Source organism: Anguilla anguilla, chromosome 6, assembly GCF_013347855.1.
Source record: "Anguilla anguilla isolate fAngAng1 chromosome 6, fAngAng1.pri, whole genome shotgun sequence".
NCBI lineage: Eukaryota > Metazoa > Chordata > Actinopteri > Anguilliformes > Anguillidae > Anguilla > Anguilla anguilla.
Window position 1 is genome coordinate 33,048,818 of NC_049206.1, and position 13,036 is coordinate 33,061,853.

The 13,036-nt window shown below is 40.0% G+C and overlaps 1 protein-coding gene across 2 annotated transcripts in view; it reads right to left on the minus strand.

Annotated features, from left to right (window-relative positions):
- ahctf1 (AT hook containing transcription factor 1) overlaps positions 1-13,036 on the minus strand; it is a 224,807-nt gene that overhangs the window by 133,111 nt on the left and 78,660 nt on the right. For both annotated transcript variants that reach the window (XM_035422269.1, XM_035422270.1), the window contains 6 exons: positions 8,469-8,601; positions 3,736-3,917; positions 3,529-3,590; positions 3,065-3,193; positions 2,325-2,415; positions 2,024-2,113 (listed from right to left, as the gene is read on the minus strand). In XM_035422269.1, the coding sequence (XP_035278160.1) occupies positions 2,024-2,113; positions 2,325-2,415; positions 3,065-3,193; positions 3,529-3,590; positions 3,736-3,917; positions 8,469-8,601 (687 nt within the window). The remainder of the gene's footprint in view (positions 1-2,023; positions 2,114-2,324; positions 2,416-3,064; positions 3,194-3,528; positions 3,591-3,735; positions 3,918-8,468; positions 8,602-13,036) is intronic.

The following is a 13,036-nucleotide window of genomic DNA, read 5'->3' on the forward strand; positions in this document are numbered from 1 at the left end:
CCATCACAAATCCCTGACCTGAATCCCATAGAAAATTTGTGGACTGAACTGAAAAAGTGTGACTGAGAAAGGAGGCCCACAAACCTAATTGCGTTACAGCAAAGTATTGTGAGAAGCTTGTGGAAGCCTACCCCAAGCGTTTTATTCAAGTTAAGCAATTAAAAGGCAATGCTACCAAATACTAACAAAGTGTATGTAACTTTTGACCCACTGCAAATCTGATGTAGTACATAAAAGCTGAAATAAATCTGTCTCTTAGCTATTATTTAGAAATGACCTCTTACGGAAATAAAGTAGATAACCTAATTGACTTAACAAAGGAAATGTATGGTAACATGAAATGTGTGAAGTTGTGAAAAATTTAGTCTGAATGTCTTTAGCCCAGGTGTATGTAAACTTTTGGCCTCAACTGTGTGTGTATATATAGATTTTCCAGCTCCATTTACTCATAGTCTGCATTATTGTGAAAAGGGATGTTAGCTTAGCAATTTTGTTTGTTAAAGTCAGGCATAATCTCTCACTCATCTGTACATCCAGCCTCTGGCAGTGGCACTGCTGAGAATTTTGATACAGTCATTGAAAATGTTTTTAATTTTTGATTATTAATATTGTTATATTACTGGAGGCCAACATTATAGTTATATGGGAACTAAAGGATATACAAGAGAAATGTCTGTAATGTTTCCAAAGACCTTGCTTATTTCCATTCCATTTACTTATTTCATTTACCCCAGTATAAAGTATTCAAGGCATGTTTCTTTTGTCCTGACACAAAAATTTGATTTTTTGTTGCATTTAATGCATCAATTTTGACAGCAGGGAAAATTGGAAAAAAGCCTTGAATTTTCAAGAAACTCAAGTAGGGCTGCAACAACTAAGTGATGACGTTGACAAAACTGGACTGTTTCTGTCCCTCCCTACTGATGCACCATCCCATTAATGGAAAACTGTCTAGATGTTTATATATTGTATCAGTTCAATTTCCCTTTTATTCTTCTTAGTGCATCCCCAATGTCCATTTATTATAGTAGTGATGTAGTGATAGTGATCAGTATTTTGTCTTTACATCGGCAACTGTTACCTAAAGCAATGTTTCTTAACCTGAGTCCTAAATGGGTACCACGGCATATACAGTTTTTTGTTCCAACCACAATTGCAATCCCAGAATTTCAATTTTTTTAAGTTGTTATTTTTTATTATTTAGGTGCTCTTTGTGGTTAGAGGGATTATTTGCCCTTTTACTGTAAGCCACATTATGTCAGAAATAGCTATGCATGCCACAAAGAATAAAAGTCCCATATTCACATTGTAGTATACTGCAAACAATTTACATAAGAAAAGTGTTCTAACTGACCACATTAAAGACTAAGTTTGAATCAATAGGATCCTAATTGGTGAAAGCATGGACACACGGCCGCTAAAACAAACCATTTGTAGATTTTTAAAAATTGAGCCAGCCTTAGCTCAGAGCTTGCGGACATGCTAACGTTTCTGCTTTGAAATGCTGTGGAACCACTCTACGTTCATAGTCCAGCATTGGCCTCTTGCTGAAACAATTTGATGTGTTGAAGCCATTTAATGTAGCAAAGCCCATTAACACTTTTTGTTTTATGTTTTTATCTTCATTATTCATCTAAACAGTTGAGCTGAGTTTAAACTGCAGACTTCAAATAACTTTTTTGTCTTTGAACATTATAAATGCATGCTGCAATATGCATCTTATAAAAACATTTATGCAGATGCTTTATAGCATACATTTGCATGTTTTTGTATAACTCTCATCGTCTTAGTTGTTCAATATATTTTTGAATATTCACATAAACAAAAGTAAACATTCTGCAAACCAACTAATCGATTAATAATCAAAAAAAAAAATTATCACCAGCTTAATCGATTATAAATATTGTTGTTAGTTGCAGCTGTAAACTCAAGCTTTAGCAAGGTTTTTCAAGAACCTGGGGGAACTATGAACAGTGTACATTCATTCCCATCATCTTTGTGGGGTCACGCCGGATGAACTCACAGATGCCATCAAGCTCTTCCTTGGCAAGCACAACCTTGTTCCAGGCCCATTCTAAAATGTAGCACAGGTTCACTGCTGACCCTGGTTGCTCTGGGTAAAATGGGAAAGAAAATTCAATGGTTACTGAGAAACAAAAACATCCTCTCAGACTCACCATCCCTTCAAGTCTAAATTTCAATGGTAACCATTCGGTTACATCTTTACTTGTTCCATCTGAAAATACAGGTTCCCTACATGAAATAGGATGGATAGATGGAAAGATAAGGATGAAAACTGAACTCCACAGGAATCCCTCCCTCACCTTCAGATGTCCAGCGCCTGATGCAGCCAGTGATGAGCCCCAGAGAGCTAGTTTCCACAGCAGTGGACAAGACGGCATCAAGTTGCCCTTCCTGAAAACAGGGAGTTAGCTGTGATGATCATCTTTAAAACTTGTCTGTGTACTCTATTGGCTAGCGAGTGCACACTCATGACAAGCTGTATGAAGGGGGAGGGGGATGAGGATGGGTGTCACTTTCTATGTGGGCAGGGCCAACAATTCAGAAAGTTACTAACTGCAGCTTTAAGCAAATTACTTGACCTCAATTGCTTCAAGAAATATACAGATATATATAAATGGGTTAAATGCTGAAAAAATTAAGCTGCTAGACTGGTTAACAGTGCCCGTCAAGAGCCAAAAATATAAATGCACTGACCTGGGTTTTAATTTTTCAAATAAATTTAATTTTGTGAACTGAAATCGGTTCAATCCCTGTAGCAAAAACATTGCTTAAAGTGCAGAGAAAATAAATATTTTACTGGCACTAAAATCCCAATTCTTTGCAGCCAAGGGCCTGAATTAAATTACACCGGCACATGAAAAGCCATATCTTGGAAGCACAATGCATGGCTTAAATAGCTGTAAGAACCAATTATTATTTTACGCTACCATAAAACTATGTACTGCTGTGGGGAAGTGGAGGAAAGGAGAGAGAGAGAAAAAAAAAACTGAGAAAGAGACTTGAATGATGAGAGCAAGATGTTAATGTAGCACCCATGTACCTGGGAAAGTATGGAAGGCTGTCCATCCATCAGACATGGGGACAGGAGGCCTGACATCAAGCAGCGAGAGTAACCATCGGGGATGGTCTCGCTCAGGCTGGATACAGACTTCTTCAAGAAGCTCAATGTCTAAAACACAGGAAACCGCATCAGCTAGTTTCTGGGTGTGGAGGTATGTGCACGCTTGAGCACACACACACTCTTTGGATTTCTTCACACAGAGAGCAATTGCTGTGTGGAATAGCTTCCCAAATCATGCAGCAGAGGCAGAAACACTGAGGCATTTCAAGAGAACAGTGAACACTAGGTACCCTTTTAGAGGTAGGAAGATGGCAAGCATTGTTGGGCTGAATGGCCTGTTCTCATCATTATGTTATGTTATCACTCACACTCTCAAACTTTCAGAGACCACAAAATAAATAAAAATAAATAGAACTTATTCCAGACATCAGGTCAAAACCAACCTCCTTCTGATAGCCGGAACATGTCACATGCACGATTCCAGAATTCAGCAAGCAAGTTGCATCTGCAAAGGTCAAAAGCATTACAGTAAAATCCAAAAAATTCACATAATGTGGCATCAGTTAAATAAGGCTCTGTTCCATTTTCCCTTAAGACTCTAGGCACCACCCCTTTTATTGTAAGGAAAATCGCTGGGTTAGGAAACTTGCCAAAGTTGTAGGTAGTGGGGTTGAAGAATTGTTCAGGTAGAGGGCACGTGTATGGCAAACCCCTGCTCAGGCTACGCTCGTGCACCACAATGTCCAGCAGGGAGCAGGGAGAGGTCATCTCAACTACAGAATCCAAGGACCACACGGCCAGGTAAGGACAGTTATGCAGGGTCTCCCCAGTTCTGACCACATGCAAGCACAGACAAACACACAAACAAGATAACTGAAAACTGTTGAAGTGGTAGTTCACTTTATGAGTGGAATTGATATTACTTAAGTATGTTTTCCAAAGACAAACACAGGATTTGCATGTGAGGAGTTGTGTGCCTCTACATATTTAATATTACAGTGGAACCCTTTTATAATATATAATGAACTGGTAAATGGACGGCATTCATATAGCGCTTTTATCCAAAGCGCTTTACAATTGATGCCTCTCATTCACCAGAGCAGTTAAGGGTTAGGTGTCTTGCTCAGGGACACGCCCAGGGTGGGGATCGAACTGGCAACCCTCCGACTGCCAGACATCTGCTCTTACCTCCTGAGCTATGTCGCCCCATGCATCCTGGGGCGACATCCTACATCCTGTTGTAACAAAAATTTGAACAGAAGGATACAACGTAATGGCTCCCGCATTTGCAAAATCAAAGCCTTGTAACCCCAAGACACATGGGTCTTCCTTTGCATAGGAGGAAATTAAAGCCCAAATAAATAAACTTTAATAGTTTGTTGCATGCAAAATGAATTAAAAAAAGACTGCAATGTAATCCTACATGTCGTTGTCAAGCCGTATTCAGTCATGCAAGTTGACTAAAAGCATCACAAAGCTACCCCCTGAGCCAACCGGAGGAGGAGGAGGATGGGTTCCAATAGTTGTAGTCAGAAGGAAAAAAAATGGAACACCGCCTTTATGTGGCTGACACTTTTTCACGATCTGGTGGTGAGTTGGGTCAGATGGTAGAGGAAGCAGCCAGACAGACCAGGTAGGCCCAAACGTGTAGCTAGGGTCTGCTGGGAATGCCTGGCAAAAGTGTCTTGAAGGACTTCAATTCACACCTCCAAGAATGCTTCTCCTGTACCCCGGAGAAGGTCGGGGACATGGAGTCAGGATGGATCCTTTTAAAAAACTCTATTGTGGAAGCAGCTGCTAGGAGCCTTGGTCAAGAGCTGCTAGCTGACAGGTACCGGCAGGCAAAAAAGGCTGCATCTGTGGCAGTGGCAGAAGCAAAAGCCAGAATATGGGAGTTTGGAGCGCCGTTGGATAAGGACTCTCGGATGGCCCCAAAGTGTTTCTAGAAAACAATTCAAGCATCTAATGAGGGGAAAGCAGACACTGTCCAGGCTGTTCTTAGCAAGGACGGGGAAAATCTGACCACAAATGGGGACGTTGTCTGAAGGTAGAAGGAACACTTTGCGGAACTTCTAAATCTGTTCAGATGGCTGAGCTAAAACAGTCTGGGGAATCAGAATCCATCTCTGAGGCAGAAGTCGTTGGGGTGGTTGGAGAGCTCCTCAGTAGTAGAGCACCAGGGGTTGACCAGGTTCGATGAACGTTGTTGGCGTGTCGTGGCTGACAAGTATCCTCAATTCACTATTACAAGCCATTTGTTCCCTGTACACATTGAGAGAGAGCTGTGTTTGAATTCTTGGAACCAAGTCAAGCTTGTTCAAGTTGGTGTCGGACTCCGCCAAGGGTGTGCCTTGTCTTCCCTCCTGTTCTTGGTATTCATGGACAGGATTTCACAGTGGAAGTATGGAGTGTCCAGTTTGGGGACATAGGAGCATCTTTGCTGTTTCCAGATGATGTCGTCCTTGTGTTTGGTGCTCTTCCACAGTAAAAGGGTACATGAACATCATTATAAAAACGCAAAAGGAATTCACCAACCTAGTTTGGCAAAGCATCACAGATATGACTCAGCATCAGGGCTGGGCCAATGTAAAACATTTTATAACCGGTTTGACATTAAGGCAAATACCGGATCGGTAATACCGAATTTTACCACTAGGTGTCGCACGTGACTCAGCCGCTCCCGAGTGGAAGGGTTACGTCAATTTTGATCCGGGCTGCAAAAATGATCCGGGTGAGGTAATGATATTCTAAAACCATTGTGACGCAGCGTCCGTTGCTATGCAGACGCTGCCAGCCTTGCTACATTCTTTGGCGATAAAGTTTCTAAGACAACTCAGCAATTTCTCTGGTTTAATGGGTTATTTTCCAGCCTGAAATGCGATCGTATTAGTAAATGGCTACACGTCATCTAACTTGCAAGTAGTTGGCTATCTTCCTGGATATGAATTAAATGTTTTTGACATTTAATAAATGTGATTTTATCCACGGAAATGGGTATACAAAAAGGCAAAATAAATGTTGTGGTCGCGATCGCCGTCGCACACAGCACTCATATGGCGGTATGCTCTTATAGCTAGCTAGCCACCGCTGCAGCATTTTCAGGAATATGGGAGCATGCAGCTGAAATCCTATATGGAAAGCAACCTCACAGCGATCTCATTTACAATCAGTAGGCAGTGTTGTGCTTCACTTTGGGGGCTTATTCCGCTCTTACAGCTCGTTTCCAGCCCAAACCACTGCAAAGACAGCAAACTTTTAAAATTTTTGTCAGTGACATTTCCTTCTGACGTCTACGTCGGCGATCGCGACCACATTTATTTTACCTTTTTGTACAGCCGTTTCCGTGGATAAAATCGCATTTATTATTATTTTCCGTTAAAACATTTCATTCATATCCAGGGAGATAGCTAACTACTTGCAAGTTAGATGACGTGTACTCATTTGGAAAATGCTGGAAAATAACCCATTAAACCAGAGAAATTGCTGAGTTGTCTTAGAATCTTTATCGCTTTATCTGTCATTGTGTCACCCGGATCATTTTTGCAGCCTGGATCAAAATTGGCGTAACAGAACATAATGAGAGCCCATGAATGAGAGTGTAGCGGCACCTCTTTCGTCAGCTTCGAATCCAAAATGTTGCCATATTGGCGCAGTTTACATTTTCTTTGACACTAACTCTGCCATGTCTAGTCTCGTCACCCCAAAAAACACATGAACTTTCTAGCAAACAACATACCGTGCGCATCGTCTTCCCCTCACCAACCTTTGATTGGTCTACTGAAATTTGATCTCCTTGTTTCCGGCTTCGGGAATAGCATAACTGCAGCCACCGCTACTGCAGGAACATAGTACTGGGAGGGCCTTGGCACTAAATTGCGCATTGCCTGTCAATCTTCTAGCGGCTCCGTTTATAAACAAACATAATATTATGTTAATCACGTTGTCATATTGCTTATTACTAATGCAATACAAGTTGGATTTAGCGCCGTTGGCACAAGTTGCTGATGTAGGCTACTTTTTAATTTGCCAAAACGTCTCATAATGGCAAATGCCGGTTCAGTCGGTTCGCATAAAATCAAACCGGTTTAAGCTCGTACACCGGACCGGCAAAACTGAAAACCGGCCCAATCCTACTCAGCATGGATATTTTATAGTATTTTCAATTAAAAAGTCCTGCAGAGTCTGCTTTAAACAAATATTAAGAGGTTGTTAAAATAAAAAATACAAAACCAGTTAGAATAAAAATCAGTCTTCAAAAACAGGTCTAACAGTGGTTGGAATGAAAACTAGCAAGCACAGGGGTGCCAAGGACCAAGGTTGGGGACCACTGCCCTGGCGTTACAAAGTATTCTTGGTCAATGAGAGAAACTGCATTTTCACATTTTGAATTGGCATTGCAGCTATTCCTATTTAAATTTTCACTGGTTTACCAGACCTTTCATGTATCCACCCGTCTGGTCTCACCGAGGTAAGTTTAGAGTAATCAGTTTTCTGTAACACATCAAAAACTCTCAGAAAACGAATAGTTAGAAATTCTACTAGTGTCTGATGAACAGCAAAGCTTGCCTAACAGCTGTAATGTGCTGTGCTGCACGATCAATGCTAGCTAACTGCGAAGAGTGGTTAATAATGAATCAAATCTTATAATAATGCATGAAAAATAAGTTTCTCTCTACCTACACCAAGATGGTTATGTAATGATTTCTGACTGTTTGTTAATCCGTGAGAGACATATCTGTAAAAGTAATACCCAAGTTGCCATGAAATTTCCTGTGCACATTCATGTTCGCAGGAAAAAACCAATTGATTTTGGTGACCCACCTTTCCTCTAGCATCAGCAACAGGCCAGACACATCTCAAAAAGTAATGACCGGAATAACAGGACATTTGCTGTGCATATTCACGCAAGGGGAGATCCTTGTGCCTTGATTGAGATGTTTGCTCTACTAAGTGCATTATTTCTGGTTTCACAATTAAATATTTTCAAATCACTGTTTGCTCTGGCCTTCCACCCCCTATTTACCTTGGCACACAAAGGTACTGAGCACCACCAACTTCAGTGAAAGGAAAAACAATAGCCAGTAAGTGATGGAGTGACAAGTGTAAGAGGGAGCAGCCTTTTGAAAGAGCGCCTCATAGGCAGGGAAAACTATAACATTAAGAAAGTTATGAAACAGAGTCATCACTGTTTCATGCCTGGATTAGTTTTGCCCAAATTATGATCAACAGTCAAAATTGGCAGTGTGCACAACAAAAAGCCTCATTTTAGAGAAGCTATACATACCAGTCAAAGCGTGCAAGTAGTATACATGCACTCTGCATGCTACAAACAAAAAGAACACTACATATATTGCCTATAGATGACAAAGGGACATCATCTTACCTCAGAGAGTCTGGCATTTGTGCATGGTACCATCTATTGATGTCAAAAAGCCCCACATATGTTGTGGGCCTGCACTGCCCATATGACTTCACTTGCCAGCTGAACATGGACACACTGGTGTCAGGGGAAGCACCTGTATAGGAGAGAAAGTAGCAATACTAGTTAACAAAACAGCAAGGCTACACAGGCCATTCAGCCCAGCAATGCTCACCAAATACCTACCAGTAAAATGTACCCATTTCTTAACCTTACTTATAAACTTGATAGTATCTAGCACCGTATCAAGCCTGATCTTCAAACCCCCAGAGTTTCTGCCTGTACGACATACCCTTGCAAGGTATTCCACACAGTGCGTACTCTCTGTGTGGAAAAAATACTTCCCAATGCGTGTAATTTACTAGAGATGTTGATTTTCAGTTATTTCACAGATTGAGTGATCTCAATGGGCTTGGTTCCAAATCAGTTGCTTGTCTGGGGAAGAATCTATTTTTAGACTACATCTTGGCCGGGTGGTGCCATTGGCACAATACACAGACAATACACACAAAGCATACCAATACCCAAGTTTTCAATCATAATAAAGTTTTAATGCTCAGCCAATTTATAGTGTCAATAAAGACAGACTGTCACATTGTCATATATGATACAAAGAATTTCATTTTCAACTCACAAATGTTACGTGTCCACAAAACCAATATACAATGGCTTGGCTGAATACTCAATTCTGATAGGCTGGCATGTGTGCATTATTTTTCCATATACACTGGGCTGTCATGTAGCGCCTGAAAAAGTTGGATCACTGTTCTATAATTAATGTGTATTGGCTTGACTCTGAATAAAGTTGAAATATTTGTAAGGGCTAGCAAGGCAACAGTAACAATATATCATATTGCAGTGTCAGCTTGATGTCCATAAATGACTGCGGAGAGTAGGTAATCTAGTTACAGTATATATTGACTAAATGTATAGCTTAGCCTGTTTAATATAATTCAATAGTTGGCAAGCAATCTATGTTTGTTTTATTCCATTCATATTTGATGGAGCATGCTCTATTTTAATGTGATTCTTATTTTTTTACATCCATTAAATTAATAAATGGAGCCAAGTTCCAACACATCAGTTGTACACATGCATACCCTTTGTGGGGAAAAGAAAACAAAAACGTATCTGTCCAGTTATCGATTCATCCATTACTCGTACCCATTCCTAGAATATACCTTTCGCCAATTTCCATTTATGCCCCCTCGTTCTCCTAACAGAACTCAACCTAAAGAATCTCTTGTAGTTCACTTTATTAATCCCTCTTACAAATGTAAAAGTCTCAATCAAATCACCCTGAAGTCTAGGGGTTTCGTCATACTTGTTCCTGGTTATGGTTATACACTTTGTTGTACGTCGCTCTGGATAAGAGCGTCTGCCAAATGCCTGTAATGTAATGTAATGTAAGTATCCTTTTACAAAGTTTAAAGACATTAACCCCTTTGCGCACATGCCAAATCTGGCCAATCCTTGCCCATTTAGGGGGTACCCTGTTTAAAGCTTTGTAACTCCAGATATGAGCATCACAAAGACTTGAAAAATGGCTTAAATGAAGCAAGACATTTCCACAATTTACAATACTAGTGCAGATTAGTTTATATTCATAATTCTGGAAGAAATAAAGTGCCACAAATGCAATTGTCTAGACAAAAAATCTAAAATGAATTTGCACCTTTTTTTAGTTTGCAATGAAATACTGAGAGATACAACAGGTTAAAATATACATGTCCTGGAACAAAAACTCCTTGACCACAAGTGTGTCAAATCTAAGGGTGGATACGCAGAACTACTAAAGGTCTATGAATAAAAAAGCAAGCAGTGTACCCAGTGTCTCCAAATCTATCCAAAATGTCTAAATTATGCATTGCTGTAAATCACAACATAATCATGTATTTCACTACGAATCAACTGTTTTGACTCACTGTTGCATCATTTTCAATTGGGAATTACAAGCTTTCCATCAGTACAGTGGCTTAAAATATCTAGGGGTCCTGAAACATATCCAAAATCTCTCCAAAAATGAATAAAATGATTTTTGTCCATTATAAAGCATATTTTAAAAATAATCACAGTATGTGATGTTTTCTTGTATGGGGATGGGACGACATTAAAACAACATTCAACCATCCAACACGTTTTGGCAATGTTCCAGTTGAGGTCACATCCGGTGAATTAAACACAAAATACTTAGCAAACCAACAAACGTTACAGTGTGAAATATCCTCATTATAAACTACCACTAACCTATTTAAAGACACTCAATTTAAAAAATAACGTATATAACGGAAATATTTTCAGCAGTAACACTTACATGATGATGAAATCTTATCTGGGTTCCATAGAGAGACAGAGACAGAATGAATGCTGCCGTTCCCCAGTTCCATCTTAGCCCAAAAAATTTCAGTGTTCAGTGAGCAGCATTTTTCACAGCTGTAGGAATTTCTTAACAAAAATGATGGTGTTGAAGATAAAGTTAACAAACGACAGAGTCAGGAGCTCCTTTATATAATTTAATAATACGACCAGTCGGGAAGAGGTACAAGTACAGTCTTCAAAGATATTAAGTCCAATACACAAGTTTATATAGTTCTCAGAGTCAAAGAGCTGTTGGTCCAGCCTATGAGATTCATTCAATGGTCATATGGAAAACTTCCAGTTATAGCCAAGTATAGGTTCGGGAGTCCATTCTAACGCCGGGCACCCACCGCACGCGTAGCGTAAGCGGCGCATAAGCAGCATGGCGAAGCAGCGCGGCGCGTAGCGTATCTACACTGGTTCTGTTTGTGTCGCGCAAAGGCTTGCTTAAAGCTCTATATTCCTAGTAGCTCTCGCAGTCTGTAGTGGGATTACATCGTGTATTTCACGTTTGTTCACGACTGTTGATTATGGGTTAAGTGAATACTTGGTGAGAGACCTTTTTCAGTTTGTTAATTTGGTCATATTTCGTTAACTCATGTAAATACGTGAGAAAGTAAACGCTTTCAAGAATTACCATAAGCTTAAATCGCAACGTAGCCTGCATAATAATCAATCTCAAACTGTATTAATTTATTTGCTTGGTTAACAAGCATGCCAATTTCATGAAGAATATGTAATGATCATAATAATAATAAATAATCCGTAATCAATCATTGGGAATTCCCGCGTTGTCTTGTCATTCACGTCAAAACATTTATAGGATCAGATTTAGTTAAATCAGCTAATCATCAAAAAGATCGCGTAACAGTTTAATCTTGAAGGGATATGAACACCACAACGCTATGAACACCGGAAGCTTTGAAGTACAAGTGCAATAAAGGCTGGCTTACAACTTCATTTATAAAATAGGTGCATTTTCATCGGCAAAACCACTAAATAATCAGATTATTTAAAGCTCTGTGGATTATCTGATTTTTATTAACAAGCCCTTTTTGAAAGTACGGCGAACGAAGACATCGGAGAAGTCAAATAGGCTGAGCAATGGTTGGTTAAAAACTACCTTCCAACACTCGAGCTAACAAACCGCTGCCCGGTGCATTCACATCTACATCATTCAATAAACTACGTCTTTCTGTGGTGTATTTTCAAATTTACCCCACCCCCTCCGCAAAATAAGATAGCGAAACTAAGGTTTTCCTTTCCCCCTGGTTCCAGTATTTATTTATTTTTTTTCTGCAAGGACAATACAAAAAAGGTTTGTATTTTTTTAGCTGCTTATAAAATATCTGGGAGGGAACTATGGACACACCCCCAGTAGCCTAATATAAGGATGAAATCTAAATCAGAGCATGTATACCTAGCATTTTAGAGCATATTTCTGTGTATAAACAGGTCATCGTGACGTGCAACAAGCCGAAAAAATAGAACAGAAGCGAAAAACTATGCTTCAGTTCGCTTGTGTCGCACAAGCTTCGCAGCCGGCTCGCGACGCGTTCGCATCTGGTGTAGAGGACGTCGCCCGCTGCCGTTGTAATAACAGTACTTCTACTACGCTTCAGTTACGCGTGTAGTGCACTCGCAGTCACTACGCGTGCGGTGGGTGTCTGGCTTAAGACTGACCATGGGGGCAAGTTAAACAGAAATAGAGGTTCTTTAATCCCTTAATGCACTTAATTACTGCAGCTGGTGTCCATACCCTTTTAATTGCATTCCAACCGATACACTGAATGAGGTGAAACGGTGTACAATTAGATGCATTGGCTATTAAGTGTAAACATTCAGCACTTAGTGAACTATATTTATCAAGTCACTACATTTTATATAATTGCTTATATAATGCTTCATGTAAGTCAATTTTTTTACATGATCCTTCAATACCTTCGGCTATTGTTGGCTTTATCTTGTTGCTACGACGGAATACAATGTTTTAGTGGTAAAAGAATGATTTCATGTATGCCCAGATCGACACTATTGTCCAGTGTGTCATGCGTGGGGGGTGTAGTTACAGTTGAGACTGCAGGGAGGGGTGCTTGGTAAACAGACGACCAGCATGACAAAGTGGCGCTACGAAACTCCGTATTCGGCATAGTTGTTCTGAATAGTCTACTAAT